This window comes from Heptranchias perlo, chromosome 1 (genome assembly GCF_035084215.1).
Source record: "Heptranchias perlo isolate sHepPer1 chromosome 1, sHepPer1.hap1, whole genome shotgun sequence".
NCBI lineage: Eukaryota > Metazoa > Chordata > Chondrichthyes > Hexanchiformes > Hexanchidae > Heptranchias > Heptranchias perlo.
This window is the reverse complement of record NC_090325.1, coordinates 43,160,280-43,186,871: the sequence shown is the minus strand read 5'-3', so window position 1 is coordinate 43,186,871 and position 26,592 is coordinate 43,160,280. Positions and strand designations below refer to the sequence as shown.

The following is a 26,592-nucleotide window of genomic DNA, read 5'->3' as shown; positions in this document are numbered from 1 at the left end:
CGCCTGTGTCCAGCGAAGATTGTAAAATGATGGTCAAAGCCTCTGCTATTTCCTCCCTTGAATCTTTTAACAGCCTGGGATACATTTCATCCGGCCCTGGTGATTTATCTACTTTTAAAGATGCTAATCCCCTTATTACTTCCTCTCTCACTAAATTTATCCCATCCAATATTTCACACTCCTCCTTAACTATAATGTCTGCATCGTCCCTCTGATGAACATTGATATGCCAACAGGGACTGGTTGGTCCGAATGTATTTCTGAATAGTCACCACCATATTGGGAGCACCAACTGCACAAGGACTGCAACAGTCCAAGAAGGACCACCACCTGAACAACTAAAGATGGCCAATAAAAACAGCTTTGTCATGGTCACTCATATTCACAGTATGTCACAGTGCAGGAGGCCGCCATTCGGCCCACCTGTGCCGGCTCTTTGAAAGAGTTAGACAATTAGTCCCACTCCACTGCTTTCCCCATAGCCCTGTAAATTTTTTCCCTTCAAGTATTTATCTAATTCCCTTTTGAAAATTATTGAATCTGCTTCCACCACCCTTTCAGGCAGTACATTCCAGATCATAACTGTGTAAAAAAAAAGTTTCTTCATGTCGCCTCTGGTTCTTTTGCCAATCACCTAAAAGTGTCTCCTCTGGTTACCAACTCTTCTGCCACTGGAAAGTTTCTCCTTATTTACTCTGTCAAAACCGTTCATGATTTTGCACACCTCTATCAAATCTCCTCTTTACCTTCTCTGCTCTAAAGAGAACAATCCTAGTTTCTCCAGTCTCTCCACATAACTGAAGTCCCTCATCCCTGCTACCATACTAGTAAATCTCTTCTGCATCCTCTCTAAGGCCTTGACATCCTTCCTAAAGTGTGGTGCCCAGAATTGAACACAATAATCTAGCTGAGGCCTAAGCAGTGTTTTATAAAGGTTTAGCAAAACTTCCTTGCTTTTGTACTCAATGCCTATATTAATAAAGCCCATGTTTTTTTTAAAAAAGTCATCTCAACTTGTCCTACCACCTTCAAAGATTTGTGTACATACAACCCCAGGTATCCCTGTTGCTGTGCCCCCTTTAAAATTCTACCATTTAGTTTATATTGCCTGAAAACAAAAATAAATAAATGGGAATTTAGCTTGTTGAGCAGATTATATTTTTTATTGTCAATGCGTTTCCCGTCAAATACATAAATACTTTTAATTCAACTTTTCAAGACGATATATTTTAAGACAAACTGCTTTATAGTATGCTAAAATATGACACTTTTGAAGAAACTAGAATATACTTTAATGAAGTGTAAGGCGCTTGGTGGCACTTTACATAATTAATTAGTGACTAGATATTTTTCCTACTTTTCAACATAAGTTTTAAAGTTACAAAGTAAGTTTACAGACAGCACTTTAAAAGCTTCAAGTCAGAGCCAATTATATCTGAATACCTTTACCGTACATCTACAGTACAGGACATCATTTGCAAACATCTCTCACTTGGAGGTACAAAGATAAGTTTAAAGGATCGGTCATGTTTTTAATTTAATGAGGCATTTTTGCTTCAAAAAAACCTCCCATATGCAAATTTCAGAATACACAATTTTTTTGGTGGTGGGTAAAATTCGCAAGTGACATTACATTGGATGTAATCTCATTCAAAGTTCAAAACAGTTAGGGGTTTGTGTAACCACCTTGGTGTGGAATTTCTTCAGCAGTGCTTAAAAAGGAGCTGAATGATTTCACTGGGGCACAAATAAAGATCTTTCAAAGAAGACCAATTGAATGCTAAATGGAAGACTATTTGACCGCACAGTTCCTGCACCTACAGTATACTGACGGAGTAATATGTTAAGAAAAAAAGTACTTCCCCGCAGAGCTTCAAAACGCCTCCCCCGTGTCCCCACTCTCTAAGGTCAGACATGTCAACAATCTTCCACTTGTCCTGAGATGAGACTCAGTCACAGAAACCTGGTGAGGACATAGGAAGGGGAATCATACAGCTCCTGTTCCCAAAATTAGTGTTCCAAGATAGTATTCAATGTGAAAAGAGGGGAAAGGGGACATGTTCTTTTGAAGCTCTTATTGATAGAACTAATACAATGATTCTGCCTCAAATAAACATCACGAAACAGCAAAGGATTGACCCCTTTAGCATATCCCATGTTTTCTATCATAAACCATTTACAGAAGTGGTTTACTGTACATTTTTAATGTTGATTGTAATGAAATAGAATGCAAAATTTACAACACACTTTCTAATATGCAGTACTTTCAATAAATTTTGGGGGTGGGGAGGGGGGGGGGGGGGGGGAAGACAGCAATCTAATTTCTCTCACTAAAGTAATATTACTAGTCCTCAAAAGGGTCAAACTACAAGGCAATGGCAATCTAAAAATCACAATTCAGTGAAAGGCCACTTACTCCTAAGACTCGTACTTATTTATATCTGGCAGTAGTTTCCTTCAAATACAAATAGGGTAGTAGACTGGAATTAAAATAATCCTTCCACTATTTGAGGACCGTTTCCAAAAGGAGAAACAATTCATTAAAAAGCAAGCCATTGCCAAGTCTAAAGACACTAAGACAGATTATACTTTGGTTATCTTTCTCCTACTACCTGACCCAACAAATAAGACAAAAGCAAAACAATACACAGAAAACCCAAAATCCTGTAGGTTGCACTGGAACTCCCCACCCCCCCCCCCCCTCATTCTCCCAAAAAACACTTAACTTCAAGCCATTTAGCTGACACACAGTGGAATTCCTCAGAGCTTTATTTTGTTTTATATACAATTAGTATTAACACTACAATTAGTGCAATAATTTTATTCCATGATTGAGATCTTAGCTTTATTCTATATGCAACACATTTTCTGAATTTGCTTCCAGCAGCAGCACTATCGCGTCTGCACTGCCCAACAGCAGACCATTCAAACCAACTATAAGAGTTGTTTACTTTCAGAGAAGACTCAAAGGCCTCGATTTTAACTCCCCCCACCAGGTGGAAACCAATTAAAATGGAGCGGGGGAACTTACCCATTCCTTTCCCGCCCCAGTCTGGCAGACTGCAAATTTACGCCAACGGGGTCCTCTTTAAATATGCAAGTCGAACTCCAAGGAAGGCATTGGGGCCCGACCTGCCATTTTAGCCTGAGGCCTGAGTGGAGGAACAGTGACAGCGTCCCCGCCAGGCCATATCTGCTGGGAGCTGGATCAAGGGCCAGAAGAGGCACAGAAAGACAAGTTTTTTTTTGGAAACCCTGGGCCACCCTTACCCCAGACTTCCACCCCTCCTCTGATCGTGATCACCTCTGGGCCGCAACCCCCCCACCCCGCCCACTTACCCAACTGCCAGGGACTGTTTCTGTGGGTCCTCAGCTGCGGTCTCCCGCTGGCCAAATACCTACTCCTGCCGGCCAGGCAGTGATTCCTGCCACGTTCGGGCGGGAGTCCAAGTCTGAATATGTAAATGAGGCAAGGGAGCCAAAATCTCTCCGGGCCTCAGTATGCGAGTGTGTTGCTGGCCCAGAACCCCCCACCCCACCAACCACCGACACATACCGATCCCACCCCGGCTTAAATCGAAGCCAAAGTGTCAGTAGAGCAATTAAGATCAATCTTAATCTAAAATAAAAGCAGAAAATGCAAAAAAATGTATAACAGGCCCATAAGCACTTGTTGGAGCAAAAACAGGTTAACGTTGTGGGTGGAGTCCCTTTGGTAGAATCGATACAGGAAGACAGGATGGCTGGATGGCTCCTTTGTGGGGCTGACCAAAACAGAAAGGTCGAGAGTATAGTAGCAATTTGTTAAAAATGTTAGAGATCAGTTGTAGATCTCATGTGAAAGTACCTATGATTTGACAGTTAATTTTGTACAGTAAACCATTTAAGCCATCCGTTTTTTTGTTAACTAAAATGGTCAGTGCTTGAAAAAAAATGCTCACACACCATCACAGTCAATGCACTGTTTGCTCAAATGTATAACAGATGATATCCTAAAATCACTAAGTCCATTAAAACAATATCCACTTTTGAATTTACATATTTATCCTGAGATCATGCACAGTACTGAGGATTCAATTAGTAAAATTTAAGTTTTATTTTAAATTGACCCCAAACCAGAAGCAGCTTATTTCAGACACAAGTTTTTGTGTGTTAACATAAAGATGAGTTTGAACATACTGACTCCTAGAAAGAAGACATACCTTACTTAATGGATTTTTTTTTAAGCTTTCCCATCTACTGGTTGAACAGGAAGGGACAAAGATGTCGAGAGTGGGTGATCACACTAATAGTACAAACAAAGAAGTGTCTCTGTTGGCTCTTAATTTTAACTTTAGAAAATACATTTTGGTTAGATTTTTTTGGCAAATGTTTTGAATTTTGAGGACTACAGAAGCTACATCAGCATGGTTACTTTGTATCCAAATATGCTGACTGGACATCACACTATTAATCTTAAAGCAGCTCAATGACAATATAGTTAACTGTTGCTTTCATACTAACTACTGTACTGCAAAAAGCATACTGTCTTCACTAGCACAATTTTTGTACATGATGGCAAATTTTCCTTTAACTTGTGAATTTAACAACTGAAAGAATGGCCTTGAAAAGCAGAAAAGAAACAAAGGAGATCATATGTACTATCTTATTCAGTGAGAAAAGGACAAGTTCTGCTTAAGATAGTGCACTTATTTAAAAAAGCAGACACACATTGGTTATTATGTTGCAAAGTGTAAGCACTCTGCAAATCAATTGTTACTTTACAGCTTCTTTAAACAGCGATATTCTTGCAGGTTCACATTTGGGCTAGCTTTGTTTTTCATGTAGGTTTCCAGCGCCTACCCCATTAAATGTGAACAAATTTGTGTGGTAAAGGAGGACGGATGTATAGCATCATTGTGGATGTAAAATGTGTTTAATAGTATAAAATAATTCATTTTTTTTTAATATGACTTTTGAATACTTATATTTTTGTACTCAAATCTGAAACAGAGTGGCCCTTTTTCCTCCAAACTGACCTCAAAACATAAGGGGATCAACATTACCGTCAAAACAAAAAACAGTACAAGTTTGTGGTAGTTGTGTGAAATTCTGAGATGGTCCTTCAAAGAAACAAGTTGGGAACAGGTTTGCAGAAATGGAGAATCCCCTCAAGAGATTTCTCAGTTTGTGCTGGGAACATGTCACAAGGCAAACAAGAATTTCAGTTTGCGAAAATATGAGCATACCATCTGCAAAACCTGCATATATCCATGTAAGAGACCATGATCAGTACAGGCTTTCCACAGGCTGGGTGATAAAAGATTTACTGCTGTTCTTGCTGGTAGAAATACCAACAGATTTCCTCAATGAAGCATAAATTACCAGATGTAAAATGTCTATCTACTGAATAGATCCTATCCTTTTCTTTCGTTATTGGCAGAAAAAGTGCTGGGAGAACAACTAGTGGTAATCTACCTATACAAAAAAATGTTTTTAAAAAGTGAGCTGTTAGCACCATCGCCAACTTTCTTACTGGCAGTAGGAGAGAGATAGAAGGGGTCGATTTTCACTCCTGGGTGGGAACACGGCCTAGCGAGCGGCCAGCCCGCCCATCCCGGAGCGGTAGCATGGATGCCTGGCCGATTTTAACCAATGGGCCACATTTGAATGCTGACTCACCAACCAAAATGGCCAGGAAGTCAGAGTAAAGCAGTAGCCCAACCATTAAAATCAGGCTGCTCGGAGACCATGTCGGGGACTTGTGGAACAGTCCCCAGCACAGGGCAGATCAGAAGGCCCAGATGGAGGGGGAAAGTGGGGCTCAAGGTTTTCTTGTGGGGTCCAGAAGAGCACTTCTGCTCCTCTGGCCTATAGGGAAACCTGTTTTTTTTTTTTAAAAAGAAATTTAAAAAAAAATTCACACGTACCTCTGTCATTAGCAGGAAAAGAAAGTGAACATTAGATGAAAACCTGGGCTGCCATTGACTGCCAGTAGCAACAGGACAAATGCAACTGACCAGTTAGGGATCCTGAAATCCAACAAATTGCCTACAGAAATCCTCCAATCTAGTACAATTATTGTATTACATGAACAGACTAATTAGAGAATTTTTTGTATTTACAATATGCACTTTATCACAGCTCAAGCTGTTGCACTGGTTCAGTTTATAAAAATATTAAAAACTGGACATTCAGATAGGATTAGGAAAAATGGTGACAATAGCGGTGAGTTTGCGTACGATTTGTTATGAGTACACAAAATTAAATCAATGTTATTAATAATCTAACCTGGTAATAAAATGAAAATCTGTGATTCAATGATTTGGATTTGCAGAATTAAACATCTAGTTGACCAATTGAATCTAAAAGGGAAGGTCTTTTACTATCAGGTCCAGATTAAAGTAATAACATGCTAAAGACACATCTACAGTAGTTGAAAAATAACCCATGTTCATAGTCCTGGACTTCTCAATTTAGCATCCAAACTAATTCTAAAGATTTAGCAAAACATTGATGTCTAAATTGACACCACACCACAAGTGAGATTATGTAAACGGTCAAAGGTCTATTATTCCACACTTCTGATTTTGTCTTTTATGCAATACTTGAAGGTGATGCTCAATTTAGAGTACAGAATAGGTTGCATTTACTTCTGAAAAACTGTTGTAGCATACAAAATAAATAAGTAACATTTCCAGGACTGAGAAGCATGAAAACACAATTTTCAACCCCGTTTAGGTGATGTAAACCGATGTCAAATAGACACCAATAAAATTTTTAAACTACAAAAGCGTTTCCATCCAGCATCAAAAGAACCCAGCTCCTACGAGATACGTATTGGCTTCTAGAATCAGTGCTTTTGTGTAGACGGACATCGTATAATAAAGGGTAAGAAAATCCTGTGTGCTGAAGATTGTATCGGACAGTGCAAACCCCAACATGGATGGAATAAAGCCGCGACCATATTCAACCATCCAAGTCCCAGCACTCCAGCGAACAGATGTGGCCTCGCCTATAGAATGGACTATAGTGTCACCTGTGGGATTAAAAGAAAATTAGTTAGACTTTAGAATGCATGAGCAGAGTTCTTCAACTGGTATCCAAAGTGAACACACAACCCACTTGGAATTCTGGTGTCTCCATTTGAAACAGGAAATCAGAGGATTTATGAATTGGCTGGTATAAGTAGCATTGATCATGTCCAAAATCAAGGGTGTCCAAGCTTTCTGACTTTGTGGGCTACATAGGTATCTACCATAGAGCTCCAGGGACCACATATGGGGGTAATTTTCACTATCTGGGTGGTAATCTGGCAGAGCCGATTGCCTGCTCATTGGAACCCGTCTGACTTCAATGGGATGAAAATTGGGCAGGTTCTACAAGGGGCAGGTGATTCGCTCCACCAGATTATGCCCAGGTGGTGAAAGTAAAAATTACCCCCATAAAGTTTAAAATCCATATTCCCATTAAATTTGTTTATAACAGTTAATTGCTGGTATTAACAGATCTTGGAGTTCTGATTTGGCCGTGACTCACTTTGAATTATCAAGGGGACATGAAAGGTGCTAGGTAAATGCACGTTACTTTTTTTTTCTTACGATTTATTGTAGGCATCGTTGGCAATTATTGCCCATCCCTAGTTGTTCCAAAAAGATGGTGATAAGCTGCCTTCTTCAACCACTGCAACTAGCAGCAGAGGGGGCAGTTAAAAGATAACCAAGTGGGTGTGGGACTGGAGTCACATATAGGTCAGAACGGGTAAAATCGGCAGGTTTCCTTCCCTAAAGAGGACATTAGTGAACCAGTTGGGTTTTTTCCAACAATCTGACAACTTCAGGGTCACTTTTACTGATGCTAGTTTTTTTTTTTTATTTTCAGATATTTTTAAACCAAATTCAAATTCTCAAACTGCCATGGAGGGATTTGATCTCACATTCTCCAGATTATTAGTCTAGGCCTCAGGATTACTAAGCCTGCAACATAAAGACTATACTACCGTACCCCATATAACACAGCCTGTCCAGTCTGGAAGCAACTGTTTCAAACTTTTGCATACTATCTTAGAGGTAGACAACTTGGATCTTAGGAATGCCTGAGCTGTGGATAATGCCACCAAATCTAAAATGGGTTCTCTATGATGCAGAGGAATGCTTAATAGTTTAATCATCCTGCTGGTGCCTGTTAGAAGCACATTTCTCCACTCTCATTTTCCTTCTCAGAAGATGGGATACTTATTTCAATTTTGGTTAAATCCAACTAGTTTCAAATGAATAAGCCAGCCAGCAACACTGGAATAAGTAAAAAAAACTGGAACTGGAGGAAGCATTATTGGTAGAAGACATGGCGCACAAGAAATCTTCCAGAAATACTTCAGGAGGTTCCTTGACCAATAACTTAATTTTGTGCCGGAGAGAGGATTTGTTGGTAAAAATGATTCTTCCTGTTGCGCTGTGTCGAGAGCAACAGTAAAAAGTTTAACTGTATTGGACAGTGCTAACCACCACTTGACAACTAAGAATACAGTCCAGTACTGCCTTTAGAAAATACATTCCTCTTTATTGCTTTCCGACAATATCTGTGCAATTAAAACCCCTATGATTAATATTCTGGCCTTTTTCTTGCCTCCCTAATCTACGAACACATTTCCTTATCTATATCCTCCCTCTCCAACATCTTCCAGCCCTACAAGATCTCTGCGCTCCTCCAATTCTGGCCTCTTGCACATTGCTGATTTTTATTTCTTCACCATTGGCTGCCGAGGCCCCAAGCTTTGGAATGCCCTCCCTAAACCTCTCTGCCTCTCTCTTCCTCTAAGATGCTCCTTGACCTCACTTGTCCTAATATCTCCTTATGTGGCTCGGTGTCAAATTTTGTTTGAGAACACTCCTGTGAAGCGCCTTGGAACGTTTTACTACATTAAAGATGCTATATAAATGCAAGTTGTTATTGCACAGGCACAATGGCCGCTGTCCGTGCCGTATAATTCTAGGTCTATTACAATAATATGAAGAAAAAGTAAAATGTAAGTTTTACATAGGCAAAATACATCTGCAGCTAGGAAAGAATCAATAGGGTCTGCCTGCAAACAGAATGATGGGAGGGAGTCAAGAACTTCCCTATATCTTGAACACAAATACACAAACTAACCTGGGTAAAATATTTCACTTTTAGTTGTCCCTTCTTTCCACTGTTGAAATGTTCCAGAGATAATAGTGTCAGACACTTCAGCCCAGTAGCGACCTAGAATTTCAGGTAAAAATAATTTAAATGCATTTACTATACATATGTAAGTAAAACAGTGCATGCAACAAGCTGTAGTTTTACAGCAGCCCATCTCCATTTCAAATATGAAAATCTATAAGATTTTTCAGGTGGTTAAGACAAATAAATTAAAGTTCTCCTGAGAACCATTCAACAGCACAAAGGCAATTGTGAATTTTATAAATTTTCTTCATACTGTCTCTATTTAATACATTATTCATTGTCCCTAATCAAAAAGGCAATGGAGAGGAACTAGCTGGTTGCATAATATTATTGAACTGTAAACATTTTGCAATGAAAGAATTCTGCTTGAACTAGGTGATAAGCCCTGAAAATTGAGTGTCTAGTTTTCTAAACTAGCTTTGTATGGAGTTGCATGAAGATAAAATTCATCTAAATAGAGGATTGGGATTGGTAGCTGTGTAATTGACTTCAGGGACCAATACTTCTCTTAATGTTCCCAAATAACAGACCATGAGATGATTAAAAAGAAACTACAGGTTTTTCTGGGCCTAATGGACTTTTCCTTTCCTTAATAATTAACCTCTGTCACCTGTGTGCTGGCCCCCTATCTTTCAGGTGAAATCTAAAATATACACAACAGAACGCTGTGGTTACACAAAGCTTCAGAGGGTGAATTGAATCCGAAACCAGAGCTCCAAAAGCAAAGTATATTCATGGTAATTTGCAGAGTTCTGAACTGATGCCCAGGTACACAAGAACCATCTCAAAGATTTGTTTTACACAGTGCTCATGCAAAAGCACTTCTTTCTAACAGATTTAAAGTTGTGAAGGTATTTTAGATCAGATGCCACAAAACGTTTCTTTACATCAACAAGTGATAAATAATTGGAAATGGGTTGCCAGGAATCTCAGGATTGGTCCCAGTGCCACATACTAGAGCATAGGAAGCAGATTAGACATCTCAATCTGTGGCTAACAGGTGTTGTAGAAGGGAGGACTTTGGATTTCTACAGTATTGGGATCAGCTTTGTGGTAGGGAAGCTCTACTCACAGGATGGGCTTCACCTAAACATGCCACAACAGTGGGAGAGGATTTAAAAACTTATACGGTGGTGATTGACCAGATCCTGTTCACCTACCTCCCCTGTCCTTGCTGACTTACATTGGGTTCCGTCTCCCAGCACCTCCAATTTAAAATTCTCACCCTCGAGTTTAAGTTCCTTCATGGCCTTGCCCCATCCTAATTAACACCCTCCCCCCACAAACTCCGACTCTGGCCTTCTTTGCAAACCTCCCTCCCCCTCAGCCCACCATTGAGGCCCTTGTTAAAATTTATCTTTTTGACCAAGCTTTCGGTCATCCCTCCTAATATCTCATTCTTTGGCTCGGTGTCCTTTTTTTGTTTGATTATGCCTGTGGAGTGCCTTGGGACATTTTGCAATGCTAAAAAGGAGCTATATAAAGGTAAATTGTTGTTTTACGATATGGTCATGGATGCGAGAGTGAAAAGCACATTCAAGAATTTGAGTGGATGGAGTTTGGAGACGGTGCGGGGGGGGGGGGGGGGCAGGGAAGGGGAGAGGTAATTTGCTAGCACAGAGGTTGAAATTTTTTTATTTTTTTTTTGAGGAGTGGGGCGATGATGGCGGTTTATGAAAAGGAGGGATAGTCCCCAAGAAGAGGCATCGATTTACAATATCAGCTAGCGTATGGTAACAGGAACGGAAGTTGGATGGTCAGTAGCCTAGTGGGAATGAGGTCAAGTGAGCAGGAGATGGGTCTCGTGGATGAGCACGGAGGCAGCTAGGCCAGGAGTACACAGCAGAAGCAGCTGAGTGGATGGTCGCCAAGTTGGTGACAAAGAAGTCCATGAGCTCCTCACACTTGTTGCTAGAGATGAGGGTAAAGGTGACAGAGAGGGGTTTAAGGAGATGACTGGTGGTGGAGAAAAGAAGCCTGGGGTTATCTTTGCTCTCCAAGGTGATCCTAGAGTAGTGGATGGCAGAGCAGAGTGAATCCTGATGTAACAGAGCAGAGGGCTTTTATTAGTACAGAAGTAAAAGGATAGCCAAAGAAGAGGGTGGACCACTTAGAACCATCTTGTACAAGAGTGAGGGGAAGGAATGGCAGAAAGGCTTCATGTATTTTGCATCAGTTTTTACAGACAAAAGGTGAAAGTTGAACTGTAGGAGTCCCGGAGAATGCAGACGTGTTCAAAAAGGCACTTTATTAAAGACAAGTTAATGGACTAAAAAGAGTCATCGGACCGTGATCGTTTGCATTCCAGAATACGGAACAGGGATGGTTAACCATGATTTTCCAAAATTCTCAGGAAATGGGAATAATGCCAAAGGACTGGAGTGTGCCAAATATTATACCCATGTTCAAGAAAGGCAAAAGGGATCAGCCAGAAATTATAGACCAATTAGTCTCATCTGAGTTTGGGCAAACATCTAGACTATAACATGGGGTGAATATTTAGAAAGGTGTGGGCTAATCAGGAACAGTCAGTAATGAATTTATAAAGGGTGGACTGTGCTGAATCAATTTAATTGTTTGAGAAAATTGCAGTCAATAGATAACAAGAATGCAATAGACAATCGACATATGGATTTGCAGAAGATGTTTGATAAGGGTGTCACACAACAACTCAATGAAAATGAAGGCACACAGTATTAAAGGGAATGAAGCTGCATGGTTAGAGAGATGGCTAGAGGACAGAAAGCAAGGAGTAGGGGCAAATGGATTTTTTTTTAAGATTAATGGAATGTAGGTAGTCATGTGCCTCAGGGATCTGTACTGGAAACTCTGCTTCCATTCATATAAATAATTTGGACATGGGCAAAGAGACTGCAGAATGACATATAGCTCAACAGGGCAGATTCAGTTCAATGCAGAGAACTGAAAAGTGTGAGGAACAGCAGGATCTAGGGTGCAAATACAACTTGCATCTATATTGCACCTTTAAAATGTAGAAAAATGTTCCTAGAAAGATTTTGAACGATGGGAGAGCAGATATACAAAGAGGATTTTTAGATGATGGAATGCTTTATAACAAGTGAAGAATGAAGCAGACATCATTTAAAAAGGAAATATTTGGAAAGAAAGGATGAAGAGAAATGGCAAGAAAAAGGATAAGAGATAGCACCCAATGGCCTTCTGTGCTGTAATTTCAATGGTTCACTTTTTTTTGCCCTATATCTTCCTTTATCTGACAATTTTGTCCCCTGAATGCATTGGCACTTGCTGTAATATGGCTATACAGACATCCTCTGGTATCTTGACCAAGGGCCCCTTTTTCATTGTGAGAGTCTACACACAGAATGTCATTTGATCGTGAGGGCTTCACAACCAAGCCCGATCTTGCTTTTGTTCGACATCCACAGATGTACTTCCACCAAGTGTCCCTGGACAGCGATAAGGAACAGGAATCCTGGTTAGCCAATTTTCCTCCTTATCCCAGTAGAAGAGGTCAATTGTAGCACTCCTAACTACGCTGGCTAACTAAACACAGGCTGTAGATCAAACATACAACCTTCCTGTCTGTATGGCTCATCTACTCACCATCTTAACCAGATGAGCCATCGGAATCATAAAGTCAGTTTCTAAGGCAATCATTAATTTGTCAGAGCTGTTTGATTTTGGCAGCAGCAGAATATTTGTTACTTCTATATTCCCAGTTTATGCAAACTTATTGCATCTCTTATTTCACTGTGGATTAACATTTTTTTGGTTTGTTTTAATGCAGGCTAATTTTCCTGTAAAATAAAAATTCCCATAACAGGGAAACAAAAACTAGAAAGCTAATATTGGTTTCCCTTTATTGTAGAATTGTTGATTTGTAAACCGGTAAAAAATTTCCTAATACAATGTGACTCAATGAACAATTATACTGTACCCGAGTGTCCCCCAGTGTCCACTGCAGTGCCAAATAGCAACACATATTCAGTTAAGGATGCATGCAAAAGGCACATGGAACCCATCCAGCCACCAGCGTTCACGAAGATCCACTGCAGGTCCTCATCTGGAAGTATGTGACCAGGGTACTTTTTCCTCAACTCAACCACAACCTTTGTAAATGCCTGCTCGTGATTAAGACCTGAAATACAGCACACCATTTTAGATTACTGTAAATCAAAGTATTAACTGCCTTTATTAAATGTCTTTCAGTACTGCAATTATCACTTCTTGTTACTTACTGCGCAATGCCACAAAATGACAATGGGTTTTGTTTATTTGTGTCACTGGCACACAATACATTATGTTACTGTAAACAGTGAATATATGGTTTTTAATGTGGATATTTGCAGGCAATGCAATATATTGCATACAAGCAGAAAATTGTGTTGCATAAACGTTCATAAACTATTAGAAAAATGGACCTCAAGTCATTGAAAAACCTTCATCATCAATTATGAAATGAAAGAATCTCCACCCCCTGTAAAAAGTACATGTTCCTCGCTCCAGGCACTCATCCAATCAGAGATCAATAATTGGTCACATAGTGAAGTACCTTTGTTGGTTGTAGTAACTTGTAGTTATAATTTCATGGTGCACTGCAGTTGACAGTTGTTAAGTAGCAATTATTAGGTAGCCAATATGGTCTGGTCGTGAAATAATAGATAATCACTGGATTGAAAAATTAAAAAAGACATGGTTGGAGATGGCACAATATGGATCACTTAGCCTTGGAATAACAAGATGAAAAAAATATATATAGATGGTAACAGTTAAATTCTGAATGCAGGGATGTGTTTTTAAAAAAATTCTCAGGATGTGGGCGATAGTGGCAAGGCCAGAATAATAGGGCAACTAGGGATGGGCAGAGATGGTAGTGGTGGGCCGCTTTCTTGAACTGCTGCAATCCAAATGATGATGATGCTTCCACAATGATCTTTGGTATATTAAATGATTTGGACTAAAGGGAGTGGTGTTGAAATTTGCAGATGATTCCAAAATAGGAGGCATATTTAATTCTTTAGATGACCAAATGAAACTGCAAAGGGACATTGCTAAGATGAAGATGGAATTCAGTATCAGTGTGAGGTGATGTAGATAGGTTAAAAAAAAACTTATAAATATGCTCTGAATGGAAAGGGGCTCTGTGCTGTGGATAAGCAGAGGGATTTGGGAGTAACATTGAAACATAGAAAATAGGAGCAGGAGTAGGCCATTCGGCCCTTCGAGCCTGCTCCGCCATTCAACATGATCTTGGCTGATCCTCTATCTCAATACCATATTCCCACTCACTCCCCATACCCCTTGAAGCCTTTTGTGTCTAGAAATCCATGCAGCTCCTTCTTAAATATATTCAGTGACTTGGCCTCCACAGCCTTCTGTGGTAGAGAATTCCACAGGTTCACCACCCTCAGTGAAGAAATTTCTCCTCATCTTAGTCCTAAATTCCTACCCCGTATCCTGAGACTGTGACCCCTTGTTCTGGACACCCGTCAGGGGAAACATCCTCCCTGCATCCAGTCTATCTAGCCCATCAGAATTTTATACGTTTCAATGAGATCGCTTCTCATTCTTCTAAACTTGAGTGAATACAGGCCGAGTCGACCCAATCTCTCCTCATACGACAGTCCTGCCATCCCAGGAATCAGTCTGGTGAATCATCGCTGCACTCCCTCTTTGGCAAGTATATCCTTTCTTAGGTAAGGAGACCAAAACTGCACACAATATTCCAGGTGTGGTCTCACCAAGGCAGTGTATGACTGCAGTAAGACATCCTTGCTCCTGGACTCAAATCCTCTTGCAATGAAGGCCAACATACCATTTACCTTCCTAACAGCTTGCTGCACCTGCATGTTTGCTTTCAGTGACTGGTGTACAAGGACACCCAGGTCCCTTTGTACAGCAACATTTCCCAATCCATCACCATTTAAATAATACTCTGCCTTTCTGTTTTTCCTTCTGAAGTGGATAATTTCACATTTATCCACATTATACTGAATCTGTCAAGTATTTGCCCACTCACTCAACTTGTCTAAATTGCCTTGAAGCCTCTTTGCATCCTCCTCACAATTCACAATCCCACCTAGTTTTGTGTCTTCAGCAAACTTGGAAATATTACATTTGGTTCACTCATCCAAATCATTGATACAGATCGTGAATAGCTGGGGTCCAAGCACTGATCCCTGCGGTACCCGACTAGTCACCACCTGCCACCCCGAAAAAGATTCATTTATTCCTACTCTCTGGGTAACAGACAATAAACAATTTTCAATCCATGCCACTATATTACCCCCAATCCCATGTGCTTTAATTTTGCACACTAACCGCTTATGTGGAACTTTATCAAAGGCCTTCTGAAAATCCAAATAAACCACATCCACTGGTTCTCCCTTATCTATTCTACCAGTTACATCCTCAAAAAACTCCAGTAGGTTTGTCAAACATGATTTCGCTTTCATAAATCCATGTTGACTTTGTCTAATCTCATTGATATTTTCTAAGTGTCTTATTATCACATCCTTTAAAATAGACTCTAGCATTTTCCCTACTACTGACGTTAGGCCAACCGGTCTGTAGTTCCCTGTTTTCTCTCTTCCCTCCTTTTTAAATAGTGGGGTTACATTTGCCACCCTCCAATCTGCAGGAACTGTTTCAGAGTCTATAGAATTTTGGAAGATGACAACTAATGCATCCACTATTTCCATGGCTACCTCTTTTCGTACTCTGGGATGCAGATTATCAGGCCTTGGGGATTTGTCGGCTTTCAGTCCCATTAATTTCTCCAGCACTATTTTTTTACGAATACTAATTTCCTTTAATTCCTCCTTCTCACTAGTCCCTTGGTTCCTTAGCATTTCTGGGAAGTTATTTGTGTCCTCTTCCGTGAAGACAGAGCCAAAGTATTTGTTTAATTGCTCTGCCATTTCCTTGTTCCCCATTATAAATTCTCCCGTTTCTGACTGTAAGGGACCTACATTTGTCTTCACTAATCTTTTTCTTTTTACATACTTGTAGAAGCTTTTACAGTCCACTTTTATGTTCCTTGCAAGTTTACTCTCATACTCTATTTTTCTCCTCTTACCCAATCTCGGTCCTTTTTTGCTGAATTTTAAACTGCTCCCAATCCTCAGGCTTGTTACTTTTTCTGGCAACTTTATATGACTCCTCTTTGGATCTAATACAAATCCCACCATGGCAGTTTGAGAATTTGAATTCAGTTTTTTTCTTTAAAAAAAATCTAGTCCAGGTGCATAGGACATTAAAGGCATCACCTCAGGGTGAAAAGGCAGTAAGAAATGCTCACAGAATTCTAGGATTTATTACAAGTATAGAATATAAAAGCTAAGACGTAATGTTGAGCCCAATTAAAATCTTAATTATATACATCAGTTAGAGTATTGTGTGCAGTATTGAGCTCCACATAATAATAATGTTGTCAAGAAGAGTAATAAGCCTGGGGATTGGGAGATTTTTAGAAACCAACAAAGGACGACCAAAAAAAAAGGGAGAAAATAGAATATGAAAGTAAACTAGCAAGAAATGTAGAAGCTCTTACAATCTGTTTTTATCAGTATGTAAAAAGGAAAAGGAAGAGAGTAGCAAAAGTAAATGTTGGTCCCTTAGAGGCTGAGACAGAAGAAATTATAATGGGGAAATCAGGAAATGGCAGATGCGTTAAACAAATGTTTTGTATCTGTCTTCACAGTAGAAGGTACAGAAAGCATACCAGAAATAATGGGGAACCATGGGGTAAATGAGAGTGAGGAACTTAAAGCAATTAATATCACTAGAGAAAAAGTACTTGACAAACTAATGGGACTAAAAGCCGACAAATCCCCTGGACCTGATGGCCTACATCCGAGGTTTCTAAAAGAGGTAGCTGCAGAGATGGTGGATGCATTAGTTATGATCTTCCAAAATTCTCTAGATTCTGGAATAGTCCCAGTGGATTGGAAGCTGGCAAATATTACCATGCTATTCAAGAAGGGAGGGAGAGAGAAAACCTAGAACTAAACGCCAATTAGCCTGACATCGGTCGTCGGGAAAATGCTGGAATCCATTATTAAGGAAGTGGTAACAGGGCACTTAGAAAATCATAATATGATTAGGCAAAGTCAACATGGTTTTATGGAAGGGAAATCGTATTTGACAAATTTATTAGAGTTTTTTGAGGATGTAACTAGCAGGGTAGATAAAGGAGAACCAGTGGATGTAGTATATTTTGATTTTCAAAAGGCTTTCGACAAGGGTGCCACATAAAAGGTTATTACATAAGGTAAGGGCTCATGGGGTTGGGGGTAATATATTAGCATGGATAGAGGATTGTTTAAAGGACAGAAAACAGAGTAGGGATAAACAGGTCATTCTCAGGTTGGCAGGCTGTAACTAGTGGGGTGCTGCAAGGATCGGTGCTTGGGCCTCAACTATTTACAATTTTTATTAATGACTTAGATGAAGGAACCGAGTGTAATGTATCCAAGTTTTCTGACGATACAAAGCTAGGTGGGAAAGTAAGCTGTGAGGAGGACACAGAGTCCGCAAAGGGATATAGACAGGTAAGTGAGTGGGCAAGAAGTTGGCAAATGGAGTATAATGTGGGGAAATGTGAGGTTATTCACTTTGGTAGAAAGAACAGAAAAACAGAATATTTTTTAAATGGTGAGAAACTATTAAAGGTTGGTGTTCAGAGAGACTTGGGTGTCCTCATACAAGAAACACAAAAAGTTTAGTATGCAGGTACAGCAAGCAATCAGGAAGGCAAATTTATTGCAAGGGGACTGGAGTACAAGAGTAAGGAAGTTTTACTACAGTTGTAGTAAGGGTTTCAGTGAGACCTCACCTGGAGTACTGCATAGAGTTTTGGTCTCCTTATCTAAGAAAGGTTCTGGTAGACATTTATTTATATAGGACCTTTAATATAGTAAAACTGCCCATGGTGCTTTGCAGAGGGAGGAATCAAATGCTGAGCCATAAGAATTAGGGGAGGTTACCAAATACATGGTTAGAGAGTTAAGTTTTAAAGAGGCGTTTGATATTTAACATGTATATTTAACACTCTTCAACAATGCAGCACTCCCTCAGTGCTGCACAAGAATGACCTTGTGGCTGTTCTCCCTATCAATGGCATCACACCATTGCCAAATTGGAGGGAGGACTCAAGAATTACCTAAGAGAAGCTTTGCCTAAACCATCAGACTTCATCTACTCCATATTCTTTGGGAACTGGACCGACCTATCCTTTGTCCCCTACACCGTCAGGACGGATTACCTGAAGATGCTGGGGATCTGGTTCGGAGGGGCCAGGGGGTGCACCAAGAACTGGAGGAGCACATTGATAAGGTGAAGCAGAAACTGGGACTGTGGAATTGACGAGCCCTCTCGATCGTGGGTAGGAATGGTCATCAGGTGTGAGTTGCTCTCGGTATTGCTGTACGTGGCACAGATCTGGCCCATAACTCACTCCTGCCCGTGACAGCCACACAAGCCATCTTCCACTTTATCTGGAGATCTAAAATGGACCATGTCCGCAGGGGCACGATGTACAAATCTCCAGAGAAAGGGGGGAAAACATACCCAAAGTTGCTCTCATCCTGATGGCCACCTTTATGTGCGGCTGCATCAAGCTGTGGATAGACCCTTGGTACGCAAACACCAAGTGTCACTACGTGCTGAGGTTCTATCTGTTGCAAAGGATGGGTCTGGCCATGGTAGTTTCCAGTTGGTCCGTTCCACCCCACCCGTCCTTCATAGAAAAGTTTGTGCAGTGGTCTGCACGTAACGTCCTCGAGACCCTGCAGGAAAAGGAGATGGTGGTTCCTGTCGGATGGTTCCCTGAGCAGACTGTCAAAGTCATTTGGCAGAACGCCTCATCGCCAGAATTTACAAACAAGCACCAAGATGTAGCTAGGCTGGTGGTGAGAAAGGCCCTTCCCGTCAGATCCTCATGCACACCTGGCGTCTCAGTGCCACCGCACGCTGTCCCCGAGGAGGCTGCAGTGGGGAAGAGACTGTCACCCATCTCCTTCTGGAATGTGCCTTTGCAAAGAAGGTCTGGAGAGATGCAGTGGCATTTGTCCAGGTTTATCCCGAGCAGCTCCATTACATAGGACTCTGTACTCTACGGACTGTTCCCAGGGACGCACACAGAGACAAACATCAACTGCTGCTGGAAGACCATCAACTCGGTGAAAGACGCCCTTCGATCTGCCCGAAACTTGCTGGTCTTTCAGTGCAAGGAGCTGTCCTCAACCGAGTGTTGCAGACTGGCACGTTCCAAGGTCAAGGACTACGTGCTAAGGGACGCACTGTAGCTGGGTGCGGCCACCGCAAAGGCTGTATGGGGGAAGGCCACAGTTTAGGGCCCTCCTGCCACTGTACACAAAGGAGCTGGAATCAGAAAAACCCCTCCTCAGGCAGAATGTAAAATGACAAATTAATGTAATGCAACGTATCTATTCAATAAGTTGTATTGTTTTAATGCAATGAGGCACCCTGGAGTATCATGAACAGTAAATCATTTACGATGTGTAACTATTGTTTGAATCATTTGAACTGTACTGTATATATCTTGCAAATTGTATGACCTGTATTGTTTATATTTGAAATGTGATATGGCAATTGTACTGTATGTATCTTTACAAATTTTATGAATAAAGCATATTTTTGAAAAAAAAATCAGACTTCATCTACTCAAACAGGGATAGCATAGTATCCCACATTTGGCATGCAATGTATGGAGGTCTATTTGAGGGCCTTTTGCAAATATAATTTCAGAAAGACTATTCTTAGCCCAAAAAAAAAATCTACAAAAAAGACAGAAGGTTGACCAAAAAATGAACAAATGTTTTATGGTTTTGTCTGGGAATAGTGATGCTAGGGGTCAGAGTTGGCTCAGTGGCAGCAATTTCAACTCTGAGCCAGAATGTCATTGGTTCAAGTCCCACTCCAGAGACGTGAGCACATAATCTAGTACTGAGGGAGTGCTGCAATGTCAGAGATGCTATCTTTGAGATGGGATGTTAAATCAAGACCCCATCTGCCCTCTCATATGAACGTAAAAGATCCCCCGGCACTATTTGAAGAGCAGGAAGTTCTCTCGGTGTCCTGGACATTTATCTCTCAACCAACCCCAAAAAACAGATTATCTGGTCATTTATTTTGTTGCTATTTGTGGGAGCTTGCCATGCACAAATTGGCAGCCGTGTTTCCTACATTACAACAGTGACTACATTTCAAAAGTAGTTAATTGTATGTAAAGCACTTTGGGTTATCCAGAGGTCGTGCAGGCGGTATATAAATGCAAGTTCTTTCTTTAGAATTTTAAAATGGACTGAGTTTGTACTTATAATGTGATAGTGCCACAAATACAAAATAAACAATTAATTAGTTAAAAGAGCTTTTGACACTGGTAAAAGATGTGCTCTCAAAAATTGCCTTGCCTGACAATTTTTTTAGTTTTTTAAAAAAAATAACCAAAAAGGTCATACATACTATTACTTTCTGGAGGAGAGTACCACAGACACACTCACTCAAGTGGCCATTAACCATGTCAAAACCTCAACAGTGAATGCTGTCAGACAATTCAAAGCCAAGTCTGATCCCAACATCCACACACATTCCTCCAATGGGGGTTGTTGGGTCCCTGGTTGTAATCACCACCCATGACCAATTTCCCCATCATAATCCAGGGTGCTGAGGGTAACTGTAGTACACCCTACCACTGCCTGGGCAGAGATCAGTTAACTCAGCACAGAGGGGAGATCTAATTTCCTGGTCCGTATGACTCAATTTCATGTTAGATAATGCATCTACCAACTGCACCATCGGGTGAACTACATACAATTATTTAAAACATCATTATAATTGATGTTTTAGCCAAAGTTGTTAGATGCAGGTGAAAAGTTGCACGACACTTCAGCAATACATGAGCACTTTCCAAATGCAGTGACTGCCTTGACTGCACTGCTCACAATTTTAGACTTATAAAAATTGGCAAGCTTTCTGACATTTAAAGAACATTAACATACTCTAAGGAGCAACCAATTTTTAATGACGGTTCACTAACTGTTTAGAGATTGATCTCATGGGCATTAAAAACATGTGTATTTTTGTTTAAAAGTAAACAAACAGTCAGCATTACCCAATTGTTTTACTAATGCAATCCCAAATCAAGTCCCTCAGATCCTTTACATATCAGGATGGTATTGAATAAAATGCTATTTGCAGACACAACTAAAAATAGGACAGACAGTAAGGCACCAATTTACATTATCTTCGATGCCAGATTTCCAGTATAAAATAGTGCTTTAGCTAACAAAACTTCCAGTCATGATTAATGAATTAAGTGAGTACAGAAAATGAATTGAAAACTAAATTTGTGCCCTGACAGTTTGCTCAAATATTTAGAATGAAATTAGCCATTTGGTATGCAATATCACTCATGAAATCTTTTCAGTGTTGCACAGAATAGCTGTGATTTTTTTTTGGTGTTTAATGGGAATAAAGACGTTAACTTCCAAAGTTAAGACAGACAACGTTACGAAGGTGGAAGTAGGCAGTCTTTATGATGGAGAACACATTGTGTTGGTAGCGGGGTCAAAGAGAATGCAGAGGTTGCAAACAGTCTGGTTCAACCTGAGACAGTGGCCAGGGAAAGGGTGGTGATATAGATACGGTGCTTGTGGTGGGTGCTGAAGACAATGGCTTCGGTCTTCCCAATGTTTAACTGGATGAAACTACAGCTCATCCAGGACTGGATGTTGGATAAACAGCCCAACAGCAGAGGTAGTGGAGGGGTCGAACGAGGTGGTGGAGAGGTAGAGCTGGGTGTCATCAGCATACTTGCCAATGGTGGCGGTGTCCAAGGTCAGGGGAAATAGCTAGGCTTTCTCTTGTTTGAGATGGTCAGTACCTGATGTGAATGTTACCTACCACTCATCAGCCCAAGCCTGAATGTTAGCCAGGTCCTGCTGTTGGCTGGCAAGGGTTGTTTCTGTAGCAGAGAAGTTCTAAATGGAGCAGAAGACTATGGAGTCATCAGCAAACAACTAACTCCTGATTTCGTGAGGGAGGGAAGGCGATTGGTGAATCAGCTGAAGATGGTTAAGCCAAAGATATTGCCCAGAGGATCAGCTACAGTGATATCCTGGGGCTACAATGACTGGCCTGCAACAAAAACAACCATCTTCCTTTGTGCGAGGCATAACTCCAATCAATGGAGATGTCTCTCTTTAACCCTCACTGACCTTAGTTTTATTAGGGCACCTTGGTGTCCTACTCAGTCAAATGCTGCCTTGATGTCACAGGCAGTTATTCTCACTTTCCTTCTCACCATTTCCCTTGATCACATCTATTCTGCAAGACAACAACAACAACTTGCATTTATATGGTAGACTGGTCAGGAAAGGGAAAGTGGCATGTTGGAGCCAAAATTGGCTGTGGCAGGAAGCAAAGGGTAATGGTCAGCAGGTGTTTTTGTGACTGGAAGGCTGTTTCCAGTGGGGTTCTGCAGTTCTCAGTACTAGGTCCCTTGCTTTTTGTGGTCTATATCAATGATTTAGACTTAAATGTATGGGGCACGATTAAGAAGTATGCAGATGATACAAAAATCAGCCATGTGGTTGATAGTGAGGAGGAAAGCTGTAAGCTGCAGGATGATATCAATGGACTGGTCAGGTGGGCAGAAAAGTGGCAAATGGAATTTAATCCAGAAGTGTGAGGTAATGCATTTGGAGAGGGCAAACAAGGCAAAGGAATACACAATAAATGGTAGGATACTGAGAGGTGTAGAGGAACAGAGACACCTTGGAGTGCATGTCCACAGATCCCTGAAGGTAGTAAGACAGGTAGATAAGGTGGTTAAGAAGGCATACGGGATACTTTCCTTTCCTTTATTAGTCGAGGCATAGAATATAAGAGCAATGAGGGTACACTAGAACTGCGTACAGTTCTGGTCACCACATTACAAGAAAGATGTGATTGCACTAGAGAGGAGATTTACGAGGATGTTGCCAGGACTGGAGAATTTTAGCCAAGGAAAGATCGGATAGGCTGGGGTTGTTTTCTTTGGAACAGAGGAGGCTGAGGAGAGATTTAATTGCGATGTATAATATTATGAGGGGCCTATTTCCCTTAGCAGAGGGGTCAGTGACCAGGGGGCATAGATTTAAAGTAATTGGTAGAACGATTAGAGGGGAGCTGAGGAAATTTTTTTTCACCCAGACGGTGGTGGGGGTCTGGAACTCACCGCCTTGAAGGGTGGTAGAGGCAGAAACCCTCAACTCATTAAAAAAAAGGTGCTTGGATGTGCACGTGAAGTGCCATAACCTACAAGGCTACAGACCAAGAGCTGGAAAGTGGGATTAGGCTGGATGGCTGTTTTTCAGCCGACACAGACACAATGGGCCGAATAGCCTCCTTCTGTGATGTAAATTTCTATGATTCTATATAGCGCCTTTAACGTGGTAAAACATCCCAGGAGCGTTTTTGATTTTTTTTCCCATTGAAAAGTACATTGGATGTTTTACCTTAAAGCTAGTATATAAAAGACTTGTCGGTGATGACACAGGCAAAAAAAATACCACTCAAGTTCCATGACACATCAGCACTGACCAAGTTGCAGTACGGTAATAAGACTGCATTGGGGGCACAGCTGATTCGCTTCGCATTAACAGGAAGTGGTGCCGGTGTAATTTGAAACTTCGGGACCAATCGGCCTCCAGTGCAAAGGGCAACCAAGGGTGTATTTCCCATACAACTGCAGCGATAGTGTAAAGCGGTCTCACATCACCACGGTAGACGTGTTAGTGTAAACCTGAAGTTAGCTCCTGAGCCGGAGGGAGTCTCACTTCACTCCCGAGTCATTGCAGACTGGGGGGGTGGAACACACTACTACCCATATGTTCTTGTAATGGCACAGCTGCAGAGTAAATGCACACATACACAGAGAGAGAGAGAGAGTGCCGCAGTCTCCGATCACACACACACAGCAGTGCAATATATCAGTATTGAGCACCCGGCCAACATACCCGAGTACTGCCGCGCCAGCCGGGCCAGCTCCTCCCCGTCGAACACGTGCTGCTTGCCGCCCGTCCACGCGCACAGCATCCAGAACCCGAAGCCGACAACCGTCACCAGGACGACGGCGCGGCACAGCGCGAGCTTCATGGTCAGTAACCGGAGAGCGGGCCCCACCGGACACAGACAGCGACACCGGGCCCAAACCCGTCCACAGGGCACTGCCGACTTTCTCTTCTCTTCCCTTCCCCCTGACACCAAGCGCCGTTACAGCGGCTGCCGCCTCCCCCCTCTTCGGCAACTGACTTCTTCCAACGGACTTTTCCGTCTCGCTCGCTGGCAACGCCTCTCCTCGTGACTGACAGCTCGCTCCGCCTATCAGAGCCCGAGTCTGCCCCCCCAATGTGTACCGCCCTTGGCCGCAGCAGCACCAATCAGCGCGGCGGCCAGGCAGGCGCCCGCCTCCCCGCGGTTTGGGTGAAAGTGCACCGCCGGCCGGCCGCCCGATATTGAGGCCGACTGAAAGTTATTCCTGCCTCTGAAATGTCCATAACGTGTGAAAATAGACTTAGGATGATAAGTAACCAAATCACAACCAGTTTTAGGATCAGCAGCTATTTTTACAAACTGCTTAGTGAGGTGGAAAGAATAACTTTTAAAAATGAGTTATTAATACAACAGGCACACTGTTTTCATCAAAAATGAAAAACTCACTGAGCATTGCAATATCTTCATGGGTTCCCAATTTGGCTGATTCTTGACAGTTCATCACCCATCTATATCCCTACCTCATACCTCCACTGTCAAAATCCTCATCCATATTTTTGCTACCAGACTTTTTGATTTCTCCACAACACTTTCCTTGTTAGCATCTGTGCTCTGCCCTACATTAACTTGAATTTGTCCCGAACTCTGCTGTTTGTATCCTATCCCGCATTCCTATCATCCATGTCCTCGCTAATCTCCATTGGCTCTCCATTCTTAGTTAATCAATTTTTAAAATCCTCATCCTTGTTTTCAATTTCCTTAATGATTTTATTCCATCCTACCTTTGTAATCTCAGCATACACTCTTTGCTCCTCTGACTCTGGTGTATTATGCATTGTCCGCAGCATCACCATCATTGGTAGCAGAACCTGCAGCAATCATGCCCCATCACATTGAACTGTGTTTGCAAACCCCTTTACCTTCTTTCCTGCCATCAAAAGCCTCTTAAACACTTACTTTTTTTTTTACTATGTTTTCCCCAACTTCCTAAGTCCCTCTCTTTTTGCTCAGACCCCTGTCCCTCTGTAAAGTTGTAAACAATTTTACAACACCAAGTTATAGTCCAGCAATTTTATTTTAAATTCACAAGCTTTCGGAGGCTTCCTCCTTCGTCAGGTGAACGATGTGAAAATGCCTTGGCATGTTTGATTACATGGAAGGTGCTATACAAAGTGCAAGCAGTTGTTGAATTTTCACCATTAGTGAAGCAAATATCAGAACTTAGCCAGACCCCATCTCTGGATTTGTACTTGGTAAAAATAGCAACAGTACATCTGCATTCTGTTAGTTAGTTTACAGTTGGCAGAAAGAGGCAATTCTTATCCACCATTTTATGTAGGTAATTATGCACAGGAACCTGCATTCTACATCAGCAGTGCAGCATGTTGGGAGTACCAATGTGTTGTGCCACTAACTGTGTTGGCCTGTTAGATTCTATGATGTTACCAATGGTCACCTTTCCCATGTGAGTTGAATATGAACCTCTGCCCTCATTGCTTGAGATGCATAAGATCCCACCTCCACTAACATAGGAATCTTGATTTATAACACGTTACGATAAGTTCAAATCATGATATTTGTGGTTCACAGGGTTTGGTTTAGGAATGTGGACTGATATGAAAGAATTTGGAGGAACATGCTTGGGAGCCTACAGTATGTTATTGAAAGTATTATATATTAGGGTAATGTTTAAAAATGGGAAGGAATTGAAAAGTGTTTTACATTGATCACTTTGAGATTTTTCTACCTATAGTTGTGGAATATGTTAAAAGTAGAAGTAAAATTCATAAAATTGTAAAGAATTCTTGGGAGTGAAATAAAACTGTCTAAACTGATGTTAGTAATTAATCTCCAAAAGATATTCTTAATGATTAACTGCCCATGTACACACTCTGAAAGAATTTATATAAAAAAGACCATGTGAAGAAAAATTAAACTCAATGTTTTTATGACATAGATATTTCCTTTCATTTCGTTACTTAAACGCATTCAAAATCTTTTTCTGATGACTGTGAAACATGTACGGGGTGGAGGGGAGTGATGAAAGGGGATGGGTGTGGTGGTGGCTGGGGACATTAGTAAAGGAACTGTCGGCGACTACTGATCATTCACATAACACTGTCAGTTAATGTTAAGTAATTATCA

The 26,592-nt window shown here is 41.2% G+C and overlaps 1 protein-coding gene across 1 annotated transcript; it reads right to left on the bottom strand.

The window, feature by feature from the left end:
* Positions 1–1,141: 1,141 nt before the first annotated feature.
* Positions 1,142–24,522, bottom strand: sigmar1 (sigma non-opioid intracellular receptor 1). The gene is made up of 4 exons (XM_067984350.1): positions 24,192–24,522; positions 13,106–13,306; positions 9,130–9,222; positions 1,142–7,018 (listed from the first exon to the last, which is right to left on the bottom strand). The coding sequence occupies exons 1-4, from the start codon at positions 24,328–24,330 to the stop codon at positions 6,789–6,791; spliced, it is 663 nt and encodes a 220-aa protein (XP_067840451.1). The 5' UTR covers positions 24,331–24,522; the 3' UTR covers positions 1,142–6,788.
* Between the last annotated feature and the right edge of the window lie 2,070 nt (positions 24,523–26,592).